Source organism: Trachurus trachurus, assembly GCF_905171665.1.
Source record: "Trachurus trachurus genome assembly, chromosome: 9".
NCBI classification, from domain to species: domain Eukaryota; kingdom Metazoa; phylum Chordata; class Actinopteri; order Carangiformes; family Carangidae; genus Trachurus; species Trachurus trachurus.
Window position 1 is genome coordinate 26,126,316 of NC_139895.1, and position 20,167 is coordinate 26,146,482.

Sequence of the window (20,167 nt, forward strand, 5' to 3'; positions counted from 1 at the left end):
CAAAACTGAGAACTGCCCGTCGCTGATAGTATGTTCCACCAGTCTACAGAGAACTATGATTATAAGAACAGAGACGACTGATGACATGGTGACTCAACCCAAGGGATAAATCTAACTATCATCATACTACGATCAACCAATGACACACAGACATTAAGCTACACTACTGCAATTACACACAGCTCTACAAAGATAAGATGGTAGTCTTATGCCATGCACTACAGTGTGTTTTGCATGTTTAAGAGTGGATATTGTCAGATGTTGGGAGGAGAGTTGTGTTTAAAGACAGAGAGGAGAGGAGACAGAGTCTTCTCAGCGACTCCCAGAGGAGAATACTGCATTACTATAATCAGTAGCAAGTTAATTAATGAACGCCTCTCAGATCTAATGGTGGTGCTGCTGACCTCACTGCCATCTTTCAACAGAGGGTTCACTCCTAATTGGTGAGGAGACATGTGTTGAATGTAAAAGTTTAAGTTGTTGTCTGTTGTTGCCAGAATTCACCAAGGTGCTACAGGAGACGTGCAGCATAATGAAGGTTGCAGAGTGTTTAATCTTTTAATGCAGCCAAAATTGATTAACAATGAACTATTTCATTATCAGAACATGAAATCAACACAGAAAAGTAAGTAAGGCCTTTTGCTCGATCACTAATGGAAGAATCAACTGATACTAAATAATGGTGTTAAGAAAACAAACACAATTAAATTGTGGGTGTACAAAGTTCTCCTTTATCAGCCTCACAGTAGTTCCACTGTGGCCTTCTCACATTCAAGTTCTGTGGAAAAAACAATATTTAATACATGTGGTGTTTGTTTACGATGGTGGTGTGTGCCTTAGAGAAAGAACAGAGTAAATTGCAGGGGAGTCGTGAGAGGGATGATAGTCGTGCATAGCTCTACACAGCCACTGCAGCCTGCAACTCCAGCTGAAAGAGAAAAGCCGGCCTCTATTTGCACTTAAGAGCAACTAGGGCTACCAAAATGGAGACGCACAAATTGATGCAAACAGAGTAACAACACGCATCGCAAAAAAAGCAACTGAAACGCTAGGTAGTCATACATATTCTTTAATGTATACATTCAAGCCAACATTCCCATACAGTGTGCCTGAACAGCCACAAGAGCTAAAGGGACGGATGCTCATACCTTTTTGACGTCTCTGACGAGGTGGTACAGCGTGTTGGATGGTCCGTGTCTCTGTTGAGAAAAAGAAAATAGAGAAGAAATCAAACACATGAGCACATTATTATAGTCATCAACAGAATCTACAAATGTCTGCCATATCACCATGCTCAAACAACATTTTACTTTGAAATTCACTATTACAACTATTTGCTGTAGAAGGTGCTTCTGCAAACAGATGATGATGATGACAACATGTATTTACAGTCCTTTTATGAGTAGTTTTTATTACCGTGTTGTAGAGCTCCTCCAGTCTGGAGAGTGTGAGGAAGCGGTGCATACTGACTCCGTTTTCAATCAGAAGCTTTACAAAGTCCACTCTGTCCAGAACTAAGGCATCCAGCATCGCCTGCTCCAGGGAACCCACCTGAAGGTCATGGGATGGAGAACCCACATGATGATGATATCACATACAGCAAACAACCACTTCAATAAACCAGTGGTCTATAAGTAAAGCCACTCACAACTGGTTAACATACACTTTATTCCACTAGCATGTTTCGCTTCCACAGACCACACAGCCAAAAAATAGAGTCAGTGGAAATAAAATGTTTAGACATTTTAAGACAGCTTCAAATTGCATTATTACAAAATTGCAAGGAATCCATACATTTTGAATAACAATCACAAACTGCAGCACTGGGTTATAATTTGCATCCAGTTTTCAACTATGACTGATCCTGAGAAGCTTTCAGCATCCAAAGTGCCTATTAAATTCTAAAAGTCTAATTTTAGTGGCATCACCTTTCTTGTAAACTATAGCATAAGCTGTTGAAGACCATGATGCCAATATCTTTTTAAACACTGCTATATTCCAAAATGTTAAGAGAGTGAAAATCTGTGAAAATACAGTAAGAGCAAAAAGCCCTGTGAATATAATCAGTATTTCTGCTGCACTACATTTATTATTTTTGATACAGTTGGTGGTTCTTACGGGCCACTGCTGTCCATAGATGAAGATCTGACTGCGGGCAATGTCCACTCTGTTCCACGCCAGTGCTAAACTCAGCTGGTCAGGGGCAGAAGCGTTGGCACCTGGCAGAGGATGCAAACACAGATACATAATCAAAGATAGAAACTTCATTGCAAATGTGATTTTTATTAGTTGTTAATTTAGTTGCCAGATATAATATGCTGTTTTAATATTGATGCTGACATGTCTTATTTTCTATTCCCTTTATATTCTTATGTTCTCATTTACCACTGCTGCGTGCTGAAACTTTTCTGGCTGAAAAATCAAGTATGACATGATGAGGCTTTTATCTCTCTTATCTGAAGAAACAGCCATGTAAAAACAATGTTGTTATTCACATTGTTCAGCTCTGTTGTTATCTTGGTATTTGTGTTAGACAGAAGCAATTTACAGTACCTATGGGTATGAAATGAATTAAGTGATGTGAGCTTGGCTGCAGTGTAAGTCTGAAACTGTGTTTCTTTTTGTGTATATTAAAACTTTCAGTGATGAGTGCAGCTAATGTATCTGCTCTGTCTTTGCCAATGGCTGTGCCTGTTTGTTATGTGTCTGTAGAAAAAGATGTCTTTGCATTGCAGAATGACAGCTTGTTCACTGATGTATCACTCAGTTTGATGATCTCGTCCATGTATAAATTGCGAACAATTGCGCTCCTTTGATTTTCTGTGTCAATGAACATCCTTTACTGTACTTTGGTTCTGTAGCAACGTCAACATGTCTGTACAGTAATCAGCAGAACAAGACAAAGATGTACATCTCAAAACACACCAGACAAAAATATGTAAAAAATAAAAACAAAAGATAAGAAGTGGGATTGTGGACAAATCAAATTAACTCAGTAAATATTGGATGAAGTAGAGGCAAGAAAAAATGTATGTTGTTTACAAGATTCAAGGGCAAACTGACAATAAGGATAACATAAAAGTAAAAAGGCACTTCTCTCATCACTTTGATAGCTTTGCCGCATGTCATTGCTGTTGGGTAAAGGACATACTGACAGATGTATAAATCTGCTGAGATATTCACAATCTAAGGGTGGTTTTGGGGAACTTCAGGGTATAAGATCTCATTAAAATAACACTTGCTGGGGTATCCTGCTGGCCGAGTGATTGAGATGGATATCATCTACTGTGATTTTAATGTGTGAAGAATTGTTTCCAGGGAGACATGTGTTCTCTCCCGCCTCTTGTTTTAAGTAACCTCTCAACTGTTCAATACTGCGCCGTCACATTTCCAATCATCTCAATATTTCCACATATTAAAGGGACAACGAGGAGTTTTGGAAAAGCGAAGTGTTTCACACTACATTTATGAGCCTCCGCGCGCACCGTGAAATTCTTTGACCGGCGCAAGACAGACTCATGTTTTCATTCATCAAGAATTAAAGTCAGAGGTTCGAAGACGATCAGATACCGTCGTAGTCCCGAACATAAACGGCGATTCAGCGGCGTTATTCTCATGACTCGCCACGAAACCGAAAGTAAGGAAACGCTGGTCGGCTCGCCCAGCATTTCCGCCACCACTAATAATAACAAAATAACGATAGAGACAAAACTATATATTTATCGAAAATCGGCCCATTAACAAGTGTGGGTAGCGTAGATTCATCCACATTAAAATGAGACTTTTTCATTGTCGCGGAATTTTTCGTTCTGCCGATGGAGAAACTCTTTGTTGTCCCTTTAATATATTGTAGTATTTTGGGAACCATCCTGCAAATGGTAATTGAAGGATTTATTATAATTAGAGTTTTAAAGTATTTTTGAGCAATAGGGCTGGGGTGCAGAGTGTAAAGAATTAATTCAAAGTGTGTTCATTGCAGGTGACAACTGTGACACCATACCTGTTAAAATGGAAAAAAAGAAGAAGAAAATCTGGACACAGCAGAAAAGACTGTATAAAAAAAATAAAACGTATTATTCATTATCTGCACAACCCTTGAAACTGCTTCGGTATGGTAGGTTACAAAATAGCACTCACTGCATTTAAACTTTCATAGTCAGCCTGTGAGAGATTATCAGCAGCACGCTTCAAAGACTGTTGACCACTGAGATCTAACAGGCAACTTACTCACTTGCACAGTGGGAGGAGTTCACTGAAAACAGCTCCTCACAGTCTTCAGAAAAGCCCAGTGTCATAAAGTATAATAATATTCCCAGATGTGTAGACAAAGCTGTGTAATTTTCAATAAGCACACTGGTATCACTGCTTTACACAGCGCTCCGTCTGACTCTGAAAGGCCTGTGTAGCATTACTGCAGCTTAATGGTCTGAGTTCTGACAGAGCCCTGTTAATAAGATGCAGAGCCTGCTAATAAGAGCTTTAGTAGAGATATGTGTATATTAAAAAGAAAGGTGGCCTTGCTCTATCAAAGGCCTGTGGCTTCACGCTGTCTGCCTGTAGGGAGGTTGAACTGCAGCCAACTGACTTTATGGACCCAATCTTCAGGATATTGACTTCCTCTGACATCAGGCCATCAATTACTCCACACCCTTCTCTGTGTTACACCATGTGTGCTTAGTTGCAGTTTCCTTTTAGCACTGTCTGTTCACACTTCTCCAAGTCTCTCTCTATATAGTATCTCACACTCTCATTCCTTTCCCTCCTTTCTTCCTGCTCTCACTCTCTTCTGTTCCCTCCTTGCTGTGTATCCCTGACTGTGCTGTGCTTTGTTGAGCTTCAGGCAGTAGCTTAGTTCTTCGGCGAAGGAGTCTAATCCAGTGTTTTAAAAAAGCTCTCAGGCAGGTTGTGACTGATTTCATTTTACACTAAAAGCCTTAACGCATCCCATTCACTTTGCCACAGAATGAGACTTGCATGTAAAATGACCCTCATGGTGTCTACCATAAAGCATTTGCTGCCCCTTTTTTAGTGTTCCTCTCTCATCCTTTCACTTTTCTAATCACTTCCATTTCACCCCCCCCCCTCCCCCCTTTTCCACTTTTGTCTTCTCTCTTTCTTTGATTTCAGTTGCCTCCTTCACTCAGTCATCCAAAATGCCATCACTAACACAAAATGCAGAATGAACAAAAAGGCAATGAACAAGTGAACAGAAATGAAAGCTACACCAACAGAAGGAGTCACAAGTGAGTGTTGAACATAAGGAAAATAATAGAGCAAGTTAAAGATCATGCATCTTGACTGTTGCACATAAATTATGTAAAACATGTTTCTCTTGTACTCTCTCACTCTCCCAGCTCTCTAGTTTAGTCTCCTCCTCTCTCTCTGCAGAATGAAATGTTTCTCTAAGGAACAATTCCTGAGACAGTCAATCATACACTCTGATTTTCTAAGCAGTCCCACAGGACTCACTGTTTCTGCGTACACGTGCATGAGTGTGTGTTCACATGTGCGGGTGTGTATTGTGCGTGAGCGCATGTGTACATGTGCAAAACTCCAGTGGGCCTCGTTTATGTTGTATTTCTTGAAGTGGCAAGACGAGCAACCATGATCAATACAGGCTACTGAACAACCAATCGAAATTATGGATCAATGACTGTGTGTGCGTGTGTAAAAGGGTTGTGTATGGGTAGGTGGGGGCATGGGAAACAATGGGGAACAGCTTTAGTTTCATTCCTGTGTCTGCATTTGACAAATTTTCAATTTTGGAACTCAGTTTGGTCCAATTTAACCTTTATTGCAAATGCAAAACAACTTTGGGATCATATACTTCTGCTAACTTACAGTAATATCTTCCTGCACATTTTACCATGCCATGCCTGAGGGCTACTGTTAACTATAATAGACTGTGATGTATGAGTGTAGATATAAGAAACTTCAAGCTTATAGACACAATGTGTGCACTTAGGCAGTTTTTTGATATAAAAGGCTCTTGTGGCATAACAATGCTAAATGGACCAAATAATTATTGAGCTTATTAAAAAAGAAATGATGAACACAAATTTAAGTGAAATATATACTTCACAAGCTGTGGCACAAAAGACATGTCACTCTCTATAAATCATTGTTGACTGTGAGAGTCTTCCTGTAATGATTTGTCTCTGGCCACAGAGTTAATAAGCAGCTGTGTTCATTTTAATAGTTTATCCTCCAGCTGTTGTTTTTATATTAGGTTTTTTTTTTTTTTTTTTTTTTTACCTGAATTGACCGTAGGCTTGCTCTCTGACTAATGAAACTCACTGGTTGAATCTGTGGGAGACTTCAAGAGTCTTTGAGTCAGGTTGTGAACTTAGTTGATCAAATCATTCAAAACTGAATTTACTAAATTGGAAATGCAGTGATAAGAAGACTACTGAGTTATACCCACAGCACCGTTTCGGCTAAATCTGTAACTAAGCAACTGTTTGATAATATGACATCAACATTTAACAGTGCAAGTTTACACTGGAGGCTTCCTGCCATGCAGTGATCAAAATTGCTTAATGGAGCTTTAAAAGGGGAAAAAACAAGGACAGATGTGTATGCTTTATTTCTCTGCTCTGGACTGTAAAAATAAAAACATACTTGTGGGCTTTGAACATCGACCTAAACTGGGACAGTGAGAGGAGTGCTCTCTGAAATGATATCGCCCTCCCTTTATGTACAGACACTTCTAAATAACAACATCCCTGGAGGGTGGCAGTGAAATGGAAGCCACTCACTGTACACTCATGCTCCAGCACACACACATAGATGCACACACCCACCTTTGAGTAATGCAGTGAGGATGGCAAGGTCAATGTCCTGATGACCCTCTGACCCCATCCGGAAAACTGTAATCTGGGTGACAATGAGAGAGAGAAAGGTGCATTAATTATATACAAGCCAAACTACTTGAAAGTGACTTTAGTCTTGAGTCATTCACTCATTGTTTGCTTGAATGTATCAAGGCTAATAGCATAAAAAAATCATTGACATCCTGAGTCAGAGTGTTCTCATTTGTTGGATTAAACTTCAGAAAAAAAAATCACTGCTAGCGAGGTGCTCAGAAGAGAGAGAGGAGAGGAGAGACACACAGCTCTGATATAATATATTCTCCTCTCCAGACTCATCTCTTTTCTCTCTTGTCTTCTCCTGCAGGGAACAGTACAAAACTCTCACACACAGCTTATTCACTGTGGGGAGGGAATGAAGGGATTTGCTGGGACGGCAACTCAGGAAAGTGAGAGACAATGCATGACAATGTATATGCTCTTCTCCTCCAAAGATCATTCTGTTCTTTTACTTTAGTTGTGTCGAACCTTTTTTAGTATTAGCGTTTACTACGAGGCCAGTTCAGGTCTTCATCTGTGCAGTCTGACATGTCTTTTAGCAGCATTTTTTATGTCCACTGGGACGAACTAATGGTGCCATGGATGAAAGCCAGAGTCCACTGTGGAGGAAATCAGAGAAATGGAGCAGCTTTTCAGGATTTTTTTCCCTTCTCCTGACGTATACCGAGCGCACACACTCGTGTTAACGTGTGTGGGCATACATGCTCATGTGAAGGGCACCTTGTGGGAACCGTGTACAGGAGAATGCGTGTTCTGAATGCCTGACAAGCTCTTCCTCTAATCCTCCCATCCACCATCCATCTCCTCCCACCTCCCTCTCTTCCCTGCAGCCCATCTTCTTTCCCATCTCCCTCCTCTAAATGGCTTCATTTTGTGGAGTTCCAGGATTCGGCGGGCTTTGCTGTTCCTGCTGTTGCGGTTGCTCTCCCTAAGGCAATGCTGCAGTGTTGTAGGCTAGCCTTCCTCTTTCTTCCCTCATCCTTCTCTTCTCTTTTACACAATCTAAATGCACAGACGTAATTCAATTCACATTGATGATTTACAGTATATTTTATGTTGGCTCATTCATCATTTGTACACGTGCTGATGACTTGTTGGCTCCTCCCTGTCAGAGAAACAAGGAGCTGGGCAACATGTTAATGCCTGAGCCCTGTGATATGCAATACACTAATAAGAGGAGTGGCTATGTGTGTGTGTGCTTGTGTGTGTAATCAAAAGATCTCTCTCCAGGTGAAATAGGAGTGCAGTTTGATGTGAAGGTATTGATTGAGGTCTTCATGAGTGGAGACCCCAATGAGTTGTTGGTATGGGGTGTAATTTTATGTGCTTCTCTCTTCTGTGTGTGTGTGTGTGTGTGTGTGTGTGTGTGTGTGTGTGTGTGTGTGTGTGTGTGTGTGTGTGTGTGTGTGTGTGGTGTGGCCAACAGCTGCATTACTATTTGCTAGAATGTATCTTTGCCTTCAATCTAATGGACTCTAGCAGCAGATTTAGGCAGCCATCTATTGAACATAACAATACTGTGTGTGAGTGTGTTTTAAACAGTCATTTCTTTTTGTGCACTTGCATTGTCACTCTGAAATGTCAAACTGCAAGTGCAAAAAGCTGTAATTTCCAAACTAGATCACTTTTAGAAATAACCAATCAGGCAGACAAAGAAAGAAAGGAGGGAATAGAAGGAGAGAGCGCAAGGGAGCAGCTACCTATAATTTTTGAGGGCGTGCTCATGTGTGAGCCGAATCACCCAATCAGCACAGATCTCTATTCTAGCCACTTGTTCATTAAACCCTGTAGTTATCATTGTGTAAGAATGTAGAATTACACACACACGCGCGCACACACACACGCACACACACACACACACGATCCATGGCTGCCTTCAGGACTAAAGATTGATGACACTGTGATAGAGGAAAGATGATTATAGAAGATGTTTGCCATTGTTTCTTTTCTCCCCTCTCCCTCCAGGGCTCTGCACCTTTCCCTCCACTCACTCTCTTCCACCCGTCATCTTTCCACCCCGCCCACCTCCAAAGGCTAATCTTGCAGCAACCTCCCACTGGCATGCTACCCCCCCCTCACCCCACCCCCACAATCTTTGCCCGCTCCCTCTCTACTTCTTTCTCCCTCCCTTCAATCACAGCCCCAAGGTGACCCTGTGGATACACGCTACCTGTGATCATAAAGACTCTACAAATCAGAGGCTAAACACAACACAGCCTCTGTGACAATGCACTGTTGCAGCGATCCGACAGAGTCATCAATAGGTGTGTGGAAAGAGTCGTTGTACAAGCAAATGTTCTTGAGCCCTTGAGGTAAGAAATCTAGGGAAATAGCTTTTTTGTTTTTTATCTTCTCAGGGCAAGAACACGTGTTCACGTTGATATGTTTACAATGTGCTTGGTTAATACCAATACTGAAAATGTCTCTAAATGCTGAATATTCTTTTTGTAATCTCCCTGACCCTACACAGACACCTCAGGGGTCAATATACAAGAGACAGGGCACTGACTGATTTCTGTCAACCTGTCTCTCTGTTGACAAGAGTATGGGAGACAGGAAAAGACCAGAAACACTAAGCAGAGGGAGACAACTGCAGGCAGGGATCAGAAGGATAGACGAGACACAGCACGGAAGAGGAAGCATGTGTATAGTAATGTGAGAGAGAAAGAAGGAGATTGAGTGTTGACAAATTGAAGACTAATAGGGGAAATGAAAAAGGAAAAGGCAGTGCCATTTTTCTCAGAGCGACTGGGTTCTGTCGGAGGATTCCCACATCTTCAGAGACGCTAAGCTACATGCTTAGAGGATCAGAAAACTGCTCTTCACGCTGCAGTGAGCGAAGCTGATTGGAAAACATTCATCTTCATTTAACAGGCAAAGACCCTGCTGATACTGCTACATGTACATGCAAGACACATGGCAGGCACCGCACACATCCACACTGTGCTGAGGTTTCCAAAGCTTCATCTGCTTTTTAAACACAACAGTGGTATTTACAATGCGTCATCTTTGTGGATTTGAAATATTTAGTTTTGCATCTGTGATTTTCTGGGGTAAATCTTTAGCATGACAGACAAAAAGAGATCAGAGGGAAAATAAGTTTCTCTATTCATGACATTTTAAACTGCTGAATTGCCCTGCTGAGAATCAACCAAGGTAATGTTGCTCGCCTGCAGGTTTCACAATTTGTCACTCACACTCTCTGTTGTACCTCATTTACTCATTTGTTCTTCAATCCACATGTTTCCCTTCTCCTAAATCTTGTCTTGTTCCCTCCATCTTCCCCCTCCCATCTATCTTTCCCTCCCTCTCTCGCCATCTCTCCCTCATGGTCCATTTAAGTCACTTTTTTGCTGCCCTTGTCTTCCTCCTACTCGTTCTTAGTTTCTCTTGTCAGGGAGGCGGAGGAACACTGTGGGCTGGTGGTTCCTCCTAAATATTTAATCCGAATTAAACATATAAGGACTATTCTGCACTCAATTATTCATACCAAGCTGGGAGATACCAGGACAGCCATCTTGCACCCCTCTCCCCACACCGCCACCACCCCACAGAGAGGGATCTGGGTAGAGGGGGAGGGAGATTGAAAAAGAGGCATATCTCCTGTAATTAGAGCTAGAATTGGACTTGCAAATAAAAATACCTATATGACGGGCATGATAATATTTAATGAACTGATTCTAGCACTGCCTGTACTCAGCTCAACTCATTCAAATAAAGTTTTTCAACCTATGTGTAGAACAGATAAAAGAAACAAGATAAGTGATACGCATATATGAGAAAGATAATTACCCTTATCATCCAGACAAATTGATATAAACGTGGTGCTCTTAGTATTCTCTTTATTCCACTTATATTATCTATAGATGTTACATCTCTGTAAAATTTCAAAAGCTTGCTCATTATTCATTGATTACCTGTGCAATTATTTTCCCTCCCTCCTCCCCTTTACCGGGACATGAGGCAGTACACTTGTAAATTACACCAAGTGAAAGAGTAAAACAGATTACTGGGAATACTATTTGTAGCTGAGGAGCGCCTCTCTATTTTTTTTTTTTTTTTTTTTTTTTATATACTGTCTAACTAACTTCAGATCATCATGTTAATGATGAAATTTGTGATGTGGCATTGTGAGATGACAAAATTATAGCAAAAAAGCGATGAGGCTTGAACACGACTGCCTGTTCTGCCTGTGGTAAAACAAAAATAAACACATAAAACTCCGAGATATACATTTCACTGTGCACGCATTGAGTTTATTGCCTCTTGACATAAAACATAAACAGCCCTGAGTATAATAAACAAAGGAGAAACAACTGAAGCACAAAATGTCTACATGAATAAACCAACATGCTGAATCTAAGGAACAAGCAAGACAGGACCTTCCTTTGGTCTTCCCCCTTTCCATTGCCCTCTTAGGCAGACACACACTCTCTCCTTCTCTCCCACTTTATCCCAGCCAGTCACCCTTAGTCTTTCTCTTTTCCTTCTGTTCTTTGGCTTTCTGCAGAGCCAGAAAAAAAAGGAAAACACAGGCACACTGGCACAGAGACAAACACACACACTCCCATTCTCTCTCTCTGTCTCTCTTTTGCACTCTCTTGCTCGCTCATACACCCTTACACTTACCCCTTTCAGACTGATGCACTGAACCAAGAGAAACCTGCATTTGCTGCCAATGTGGATGGGTCAACACATGTTACTGCACCCGGTTTTGTGACCCATCTCCTGACCTGCATGTTAACATGAGGTTGACACTATTTGGCTTTGGTATACAAGCACAAACCCAGGTTTGTACAATTACATGAGATGTTATACAGGTGTTATAGAGCCAACATCATTTCACAGTGTCCCCATCACTGAGACAGAATTGTAAAGTCCTGTCGGTTTCCATATTGATTTTACAATTCTCTTGCTTCATCTTGCACCAGCCTCTTAATATACCTGCCTCCAATACGGTATGAAGCAGTGGCCCCTCAGGTCCTTTGATTCAGGTCCTTTAGTTGTTCCAAAGTGCAGGACAAAAGCTTTTAGTTTTAATGCTTGTCTGCATAAAGTCAGTCTGCCCGAGCACCTGAAAACTTCTTCAAACAAAACTTTACATTTAGCCTTAGACTGTTGTATTTCTGGTATTTATTTCAGTTTGTTAATGAAATCTATCTACTGGTTTCATAATTTACTTTTCACACCTTTTTTTTTTTTTTTTTTTTTTTTTTACATCTGAGTTGACTTATTGTCTTTTTTTTTTTTTTTTACAGTCACATGTGAGGCATTATGAACATGGCTGTAGAATGAGTGCATTCAATTATAGGGATGAAATAATTATAAGTAATTTGCAAATTCCCCTGCTGTGTCTGCAATTTTCATTTCAAATGTAAATATTGCCATAATCAATTTTGATAAGCATTAGGCTCTTGAGGGTTCTGGGTATACAGTAGTTTAGCTGAGACTGATTTCAGATACTATGTAGACCAATTACTGCTAGTTTGTGATCTCAATTCCATGTGTGTTGGCCATGTGATCGGTGTTTTCTCAGATAAAATTCCATGACAAAACTTTCACTGGCAGACACACCAAACAATTTGTTCACTAAGTAGGACCATGTTTTGTTTCCGTATGGTGTAACTGGGAATTAAGTCCTGAAATCCAGCCTTGCAGACCTAACATAGTGAATTAGCTGTGTAGAGCCCAGAGGAAACTATGATCATGCACAGGGAGATTTATTTTGGCTTCATCTCATGTTCTACATGTTGTCCTGCAGCATTTGGATATCTAAGTTTTAATACGATTGGTTCAGTCTGATCAAGAATCAGTTGAGTGGTTTTAATTAAGGTTGTATGAGCTTCACAAACTATTGAAGAGGAAGCTTCCCAGAGCAAATCCTCCTGTTTGCTTATTCTCTTCCCCCCTGTTTATATCCCTTCCAGTTACAGCCCTCCAATCTTGCATACACTGTGGTTGTCTGAGTGTGAGCTGGAGGGAACCCCGCGATGCCTATCAGCCTGATGAACGAGAGCTGGTGAAATCACCTCAGTGAGAGACACAGAAAGGGCCGAACAACAGAGGGATGACACAACTATCTCTCTCTCCTCATCTCAAGCAACCATAATCAACTGAGGGTCTGCATGGTGCAATGGGCACAAATGACTGCAGTATGCACCTGCTGAGAAACGCCTGATGTTTAATGGACAACACACAAGGATGTGGTTTACTTTTACTGAATCCATCATCAGGGAGTATGTTATCAAAGTTTTATGTTATGGTCAGTTTTTTATGATACTGTTAAAATTATAAACTGAAGATGAAAATTGCTTTTTAATAGATATGGCATGTCCCACTGTTGCACGCCTTACATGTGTCTAACGCCTTGATACTGTGGCCTTGGTTGCGGCGTTTGACACAATTGACCACGGGATCCTTTTAAATCATCTGAGGCACTGGGTAGGAGTTTCAGGTACAGCTTTGAAGTGGTTTTATTCATACTTTTCAAATCATATGTTCTGTGTCGCAGCAAATATTTACACGTCCTCCCTCCCCTCAATAAAGTACGGTGTGCCCCAGGGGTCTGTCTTGGGACCAATTCTATTTTCATTATACATGCTTCCCCTGGGGCACATAATACAAAAATATGGTGTGTCTTTTCATTTTTATGCTGACGACACTCAGCTGTACCTGCCCGTAAATGCCACTGACCCTGGGAAGTTGAGTGCTTTACTTACACAGAATGTGACACCTGAAAATGATTAAAGAGGGATGGGAGCCATGGGAAAGGAAAAGATACAGAATGAGGTTTCCACAGTTGTTGGGGCAGATGATAAGAATTTATAGACTTTTTTTCATTACTAAGGCCCAGTTGTCCACATTCTCCCCCTCCTTCTTAAATCATATCTTCTGTCATCCGAGAGAAGTAATCTCCAAGTTGAAGCAAGTTACAAAAAAAAAGGCGCAGCTCCTCTGATTCAGCCTGAATCCACAACATCTGCTCTCCAGATGTTTGGTACCTATAAGTAAGTAAGGTCTCTCTTGATTAACCCAAACCTCAATTATCCCATCATTCAGTTATTATTGATTATCCAAGGCAAACTCAATGCAGAAAGATTGAGCTAGAAGTAGCAGTGCTGCAGCAGAGCTGGACACACTCCAGAGGTTCACTGAGGTAGCCATCACACACACTAAATGCAGTCGACTGCACAACCTCATCCAATGGATATAGTCATCCTCAGCACTCCTGCCAGAAGCATGTAAAAAAGATCCACGACCAGTAAGACAACAAGCATAGATAAGATGGTTGATCCTGTTTGAATTAATTCAAGCTGGATCTTCTAAAAACGTGATAGCCGTAGTAGAGATTAGAGAAAAACTAGGTTAAATTCCTTCATAAAAAACATGTAGATCTGCCAGCACCAAAATTTGAATAGTGGATGAAGAGGCGTACATTTTGTTCCTTTGGAAGTAAGTGGATTATCAGAAAATGTCTAATTGGCCTAAATACAGAAATATCAATTCTAGGGTGAAATGGGGTTTGTGGACAGTTATAATTCCGCTAGAATGCACTTCTGTGCTCAATTTCAGTGCAGCAATGGTCACAGTTTTGTAAGTTCAGAGGGAGGCAGCGTCATATTATCTGGCCTGTACAGCTGCTCCTGCTGAATGATTCACAGCCCATTGTTCTGCCCTGGTGTATTGTGCTCAGAAGATCCATCTGTGTGAGCATCAGTCAGCCACTGGAAGCCCACTGAGGACGCAATCAATCCATTTACACGCTGCACAACCATGACCAGCGCAGGGCTGCCTCAATCATATGATGTTCACTGAGTGTGCACGTATGGTTCTTGTGTGCACATGCTTTTGGTTTCTTTATGTGACTCAGTGCATCACAATTATTACAATAAATAAAACACGTGACATAATGGCTATCCTATGTACAGTATATTTTACAAAGAGGGAAGACAATCGAATGATAAATGTCTGGTTGAGTCATCTGCAACATGAAATTAGGCTTGGATGTGTGTGTGTGTGCTACTGATGCCAAAGTTATTAACAAAGTGCCACATGCAGCCAGCTGTGCCATTAGGTGCTGATGTGACGAATACTCCCCTACCCTTACTAAAGACATAGTATACGTCAGTGAATTGAGGCAAGAGCAGCCAAGTAGTAAATAAATTAGTATGGCTGCAATAAAAGCTTCTTGTTTGCATCACAGAGGATGTGTTGCACTGTCAACTTGGGAGTGAGTGTAAGGATCTGTGTGCGTGTGTCTGCCAGTGTATACACCACTTTGTTGACTGTGGAAATATCATGCCACATACACACACACACACACACACAGCATTTAACAGCATTAGAGATTTGTTTTAATATGACTGACAGTACTCTGAGGGTCGGAGACTCCTCCCCAGGGGAGAAGGATGTATGTACGGTATGTGTGTGTGTGTGTCAGTCATGCTTGACGTATGTCAAGACTTAAACACTTTCAAAGCGGTACAGACTCTCAAGGTGGAGGCCATCTGGTCCTGAACTTCATCTGAATACATTTACATCCACTTAACATTACATGTCATACATAAAAGATGGGGTAATAATTGCTTCCATAAAAGTTTCATGATGGGCAAGCTTCATTTGAGAAACCCATTTGTTCCTCCTCCACATATTTTTCATTTTGGGGATTTTGCTGTACAACAGCTCCTCACAGCTTAATGATGATATTGCAGTTATTAGTGGTTGCTGTTTCTGTGTGTCTGCATCTGTTTGAATGATTCTGGCTGTGCTTTAGTGTTCTGTGTAAACATTGTTTATAGTTTTGCATTTCCTGCATCTGTGAATACACCATGCTAATACATGTGTCTACTAGGGCAGCCAAACGATAAAAAAAATCAACATGATTAATCACAATACGACTGGCTCTACCTGAGTCATGTGACATGATTAATTGTGTTAATTTTTTTCCACGCATTATTGTTTCCAGATTAATCGCATGCGTTAACACGTTAACTTTCACAGCCCTTGACTCTACATGTGTATTTGCTGGCATGTTCATGTGGGCACTCACCAGCTCCTTCTTCTTCATGCACTCCATGAGAATGATGAACAGATGCTGGGCCTGTGTGCGGCTGTAGGTGAATGTCTTCTGGATGGTCACCAGCAACTGGTCTCTTAGAGACTCATTAATTATGCTGCAGAGGCAGAGAGGTGTGGAAAGAAAGAAAAGAGGGTGTCAGGAAGGGGCCAGGTAGAGGTAAGAAAAATAAAACACGGAGGGAGAAGTGGGCAAATTAGATTTGTTTGACAGTAAGTCATACCAAGGTTGACTGGGACTCTGAGCGATACTTCCTCTGAGTCCTTGGTGAGATGTGATTTACCTCCATCTTTAACTGGATATACAGTATGACGCTCTAAAAATCAATTAAACCAAGTAACTGTGTGTCTCATGAGAAATACAACCTAGCATACTTTCATGAGTGTTATTAGCAGTGCAAGTGCTGCATCAGCACATTGCACTGCGTCATGTTTTTTTATGTGTGCCCTCAAACATGCATAGCTGCAGAATTACATTGTTGCTTCAGCATTCAGCACATAGAAACTGTATGCTTGTTATGTTTGATCTGGGGGACTTCATTCATAATCCTTTAACAGTAATCCTAACTAATATAGTATCAGAAACTGTCAGTGTAACTGATTTTCCTCACTGGATAAAATTTACTGTACATTAGTGAGTGTTTGTCCTTGGATTACAGCATGGTGTGCACATATGACTGCATACCCTCCATCCTCAGAGTATTTGTGTCCAAAGGCCAGAATGTCCGAGGCTCTGCCGCTGCCATCACACACCACCACAGGGACTGGAGGAGTGTCCCTGAGGTACTCCAGCACTATGGAGATCACATTGGGCCCTCCCTCCACAATCAGAGCCACCACTGGCACACCCTGACCGATACCTGCACATGAAGAGTGGGAGCAGGAGAAGCATGGGGTGATGGGAGTGAATGTAGAGAGGAGAACAGGTGCAACAATACAGACAGGGAAAGGAAAAGTGAAGAAAGAAAGGACAAAAATAGAAAAAAGACACAGGCAATGTGGTCATTACATCAGCGATACTTGATCCATAAATAGAAAAACTCACTTCAACTTTGTTACTTACATGGTGTGAATGTGACACCTGTGATGTCTCACAACTCGATTGTCAAGACTCTTTCTAATTATGGCAGAGAGATTTTTTAAAAACAGCACATGTACCAAAAATAACCAACCCACTTTGTGCTCTGTTCCAGTGTCTTGTGTGTGTGTGTGTGTGAGAGAGAGAGAGGGAGCATTTCTCTGATAAATCCCCCACTGTTCCACACAAAAATGGCTCCTTGCCTGCTCATCAGAGGCTATTTAGGGTAATTGTGAATAATTAGCAGGTGGGTTTTTCTGCATGAGGTGAGGCTATGTACAGGAACAGGTACTGTAGATATGAAAATCACGACAATCTCAAAGGAATTTCCTGCCTTATTCTTGCTCGTCTCTTGATAGCTTCCGGTTTCTTATCTGAATTAAGCTTCTCTTCCTACCGCTAAATATTGTTTTTACACACCATAGACCCTGAAAACTCCTGAGAGCCGGTTCTCTCGGGTATTTTGACTCTTGTAATTTAAAAGCTGTGTAACTGTCAGATCTTCCCCGCCCTGCACCCTCACCCTGGTCTGCATAATTCACTGAGGAGAAAAAGCCTCGTCTGCGTCTCAAACACGCGAGCAGACGAGCACATACAAATGCATGCTTCCATACAGTTTAGTACACACTCACATCAACACAAGCACATGCACACATTCAGTAGCATACCCACCACCACTACACTTTGCCTCACACAGCCTCGTGTGGCCTTGCAACAGGGACAGTTACATAAGGAGAATATTTTAGGGGCCTTGCCTACTTCAAAGAGGTAAAACGTCACTGTGCCACAGCACATCACACGACTATGTATCAACAGGGCAGAATGTGAGAGAGACGCAGATTAATGGCCTGAATTTTGTGACAGATTTTTCCATTTCTTTTCTGTGTCTATTTTTGTTGTTAAATACATGTGTAAAATGTGTGTGCGACTTTGCCGTTATGTCGGATCGAGCATTGATATTGATGACTGGTGAGCTTTGGAGGCAACGCTGCAGTATCTAAAGCAGATTATTGTTCAACTGAAACCCACCGAGGAGCAGATGAGGAGGGGAAGCACAGCTGTGTCATGGCTAATTGGCACACACATGCACATGCATACACGCATACACACACACACAGCAACTAGCACAAACTCAGATAGCTGCAAACACACAAAAACAAAACCACAAATGAAGTAAGTTTCTCTTTTGCCTGACTACCCGAAAACAGCAGGAACATTTTCGGATGACTTTTGACCTCTTATTCACAATTGGATTTTCTAATTAGCCACGGCACTGACTTCTGCATTTATTCCGGTGGGGTTGTGGATGTGGATGTATTAAAACATGGATGGTGAAGCCAAACAATGTGGCCTATTCATTCTAATTAATGCTGTGAACCAAGTCAAGACACTGAAAAGTTTTCCTCTACTACTAATTGTGGACGCCAACAATGTTAGGGAAGGGAGAAGGTTATCAAAATAACGCTTTCACTCACTTTAAATGCTTCAACCAAGAGTCTCCAGTTTTACAATGCTGGAGACTCTTAGTTGTACTTTACTTTTTACAGAAATTTATATGATAAAGGACGTATGGAGAAAAAAAAGCCCAATGGACAGAGATATTTGTAGGCTACATGTAGTGTGGTGACCACTGTCTACTGTCATCTAAACCTGTTCCCTCTTCTGCCCCCCAATCCAAATATGCTGTCACTGGATAAATAAATAAATACCAGTGAGATATTAATAATACATCTACCTTTACATGAGGAAAATTCTGCAGTTCTGCCATTGGTAAACCAAACTATCACATGTACATTACAAAAGTATAGGACCACACTTCTTAATCAATTGTTTCACTCAGTCCCATTAATTGTGAGTGGTATTATTGTAAAATGGAAGCGATCCACATCAACTCAGGTATGAATATTGTAAGAGTCACCAGTGCTCCACTGACCAGAGTTCCTCTGGCATTAACATAACACAAGGACTGTGCGCCGGGTGCTTCATGGCTTATGGCCGAGCCGCTGCACGCAAGCTTTAACATCACCAAGCACAATGCCAAGCACTGGATGTAGTGGTGTAAAGAGCGCTGCTGCTGGACTCTGGAGGGGTGGAACCGCGCTCTGTGAAGCGGCAATTCACGCTGTATCTGGCAGTATGATAAATGAGTGTGTTTGGTGAATGCCAGGAGAGGGTGTTACCTGCCTGACTGCATCGTGCCAGCTGTACAGATTGGTGGAGGAGGGGGTTGTTTTGTAGGGGTTGACCTGGGACCCTTAGCTCCAATGAAGGCAACTCTTGTGACATTTTGGACAGTTTTATGCTTCCAACTTTGTGGGAACAATTTGGTGTTGGTCCTATTCTACTCCAGTCTGACTTTGCCCCAGTGCACAAAGCAATGTCCATAAGGGCAAGGTTGGGTAAGTATGATGTACAAGAACTTGATTGACTTGCACAGAGCCTTTACCTCAATCCCAACAAACACCTTTGGGGTGAACTAGAACCAGCCAGGCCGTACCAACATCAGTGTTTGAGAAGAGTGGATGCTGGGCCGACTCCATATTAAAGCCGATGGATTCAGAATGGGATGTCATAAAAGCTTCTGTAGTTGTAATGTGTTGATGGTCCGACACTTTTGTCCATATAGTATATTTCTCTTGCAGGTTCTTTATTGGACTTTTAACTTCTAGCTACTTTTACCAAACATAACTGTCTTTCAGAAGAATACACACACTCTACATGATGAACTCTACTCTATATGCTGTGTACTGCCTCTCACAGTGTATCTGGCCCAACCCTTCTCCTACACAGACTGTATCCATGCACCATTCACACACTCCGACGCATCAGAAAACACAAACATCAAATCCGTACTCTTACTCCCACTCTTTCTCTCTCCTCTATCTCTGTATCCCAACCATAGTTTTAACCCAGTGCCCACACCTTATCTCTAAAGGAGGGAAACCACACTGAAAAAGTGTGAAAAAGCAGAGGCAGGAGAAGCGGAGAGAGGTGGTCGATGAGAATCCATGGCCAACTTTCTATATTTATCCAGCCTGAGAGACGAGGAAGTAACGAAGAACAGAAGGAATTAGGGAGGGAAAGAGGAGCGTGTAAGCAAGACACACATAACGTGCTTAAATGGTCCTAATTAAGGATCCAGCAA

The 20,167-nt window shown here is 41.5% G+C and overlaps 1 protein-coding gene across 11 annotated transcripts in view; it reads right to left on the reverse strand.

Annotated features, from left to right (window-relative positions):
• trpm3 (transient receptor potential cation channel, subfamily M, member 3) overlaps window positions 1–20,167 on the reverse strand; it is a gene marked incomplete at both ends in the record, with an annotated part of 137,444 nt that overhangs the window by 24,755 nt on the left and 92,522 nt on the right. For all 11 annotated transcript variants that reach the window (XM_083978798.1, XM_083978799.1, XM_083978795.1 and 8 more), the window contains 6 exons: window positions 1,149–1,199; window positions 1,417–1,551; window positions 2,119–2,219; window positions 6,804–6,876; window positions 15,919–16,042; window positions 16,630–16,804. In XM_083978798.1, the coding sequence (XP_083834924.1) occupies window positions 1,149–1,199; window positions 1,417–1,551; window positions 2,119–2,219; window positions 6,804–6,876; window positions 15,919–16,042; window positions 16,630–16,804 (659 nt within the window). The remainder of the gene's footprint in view (window positions 1–1,148; window positions 1,200–1,416; window positions 1,552–2,118; window positions 2,220–6,803; window positions 6,877–15,918; window positions 16,043–16,629; window positions 16,805–20,167) is intronic.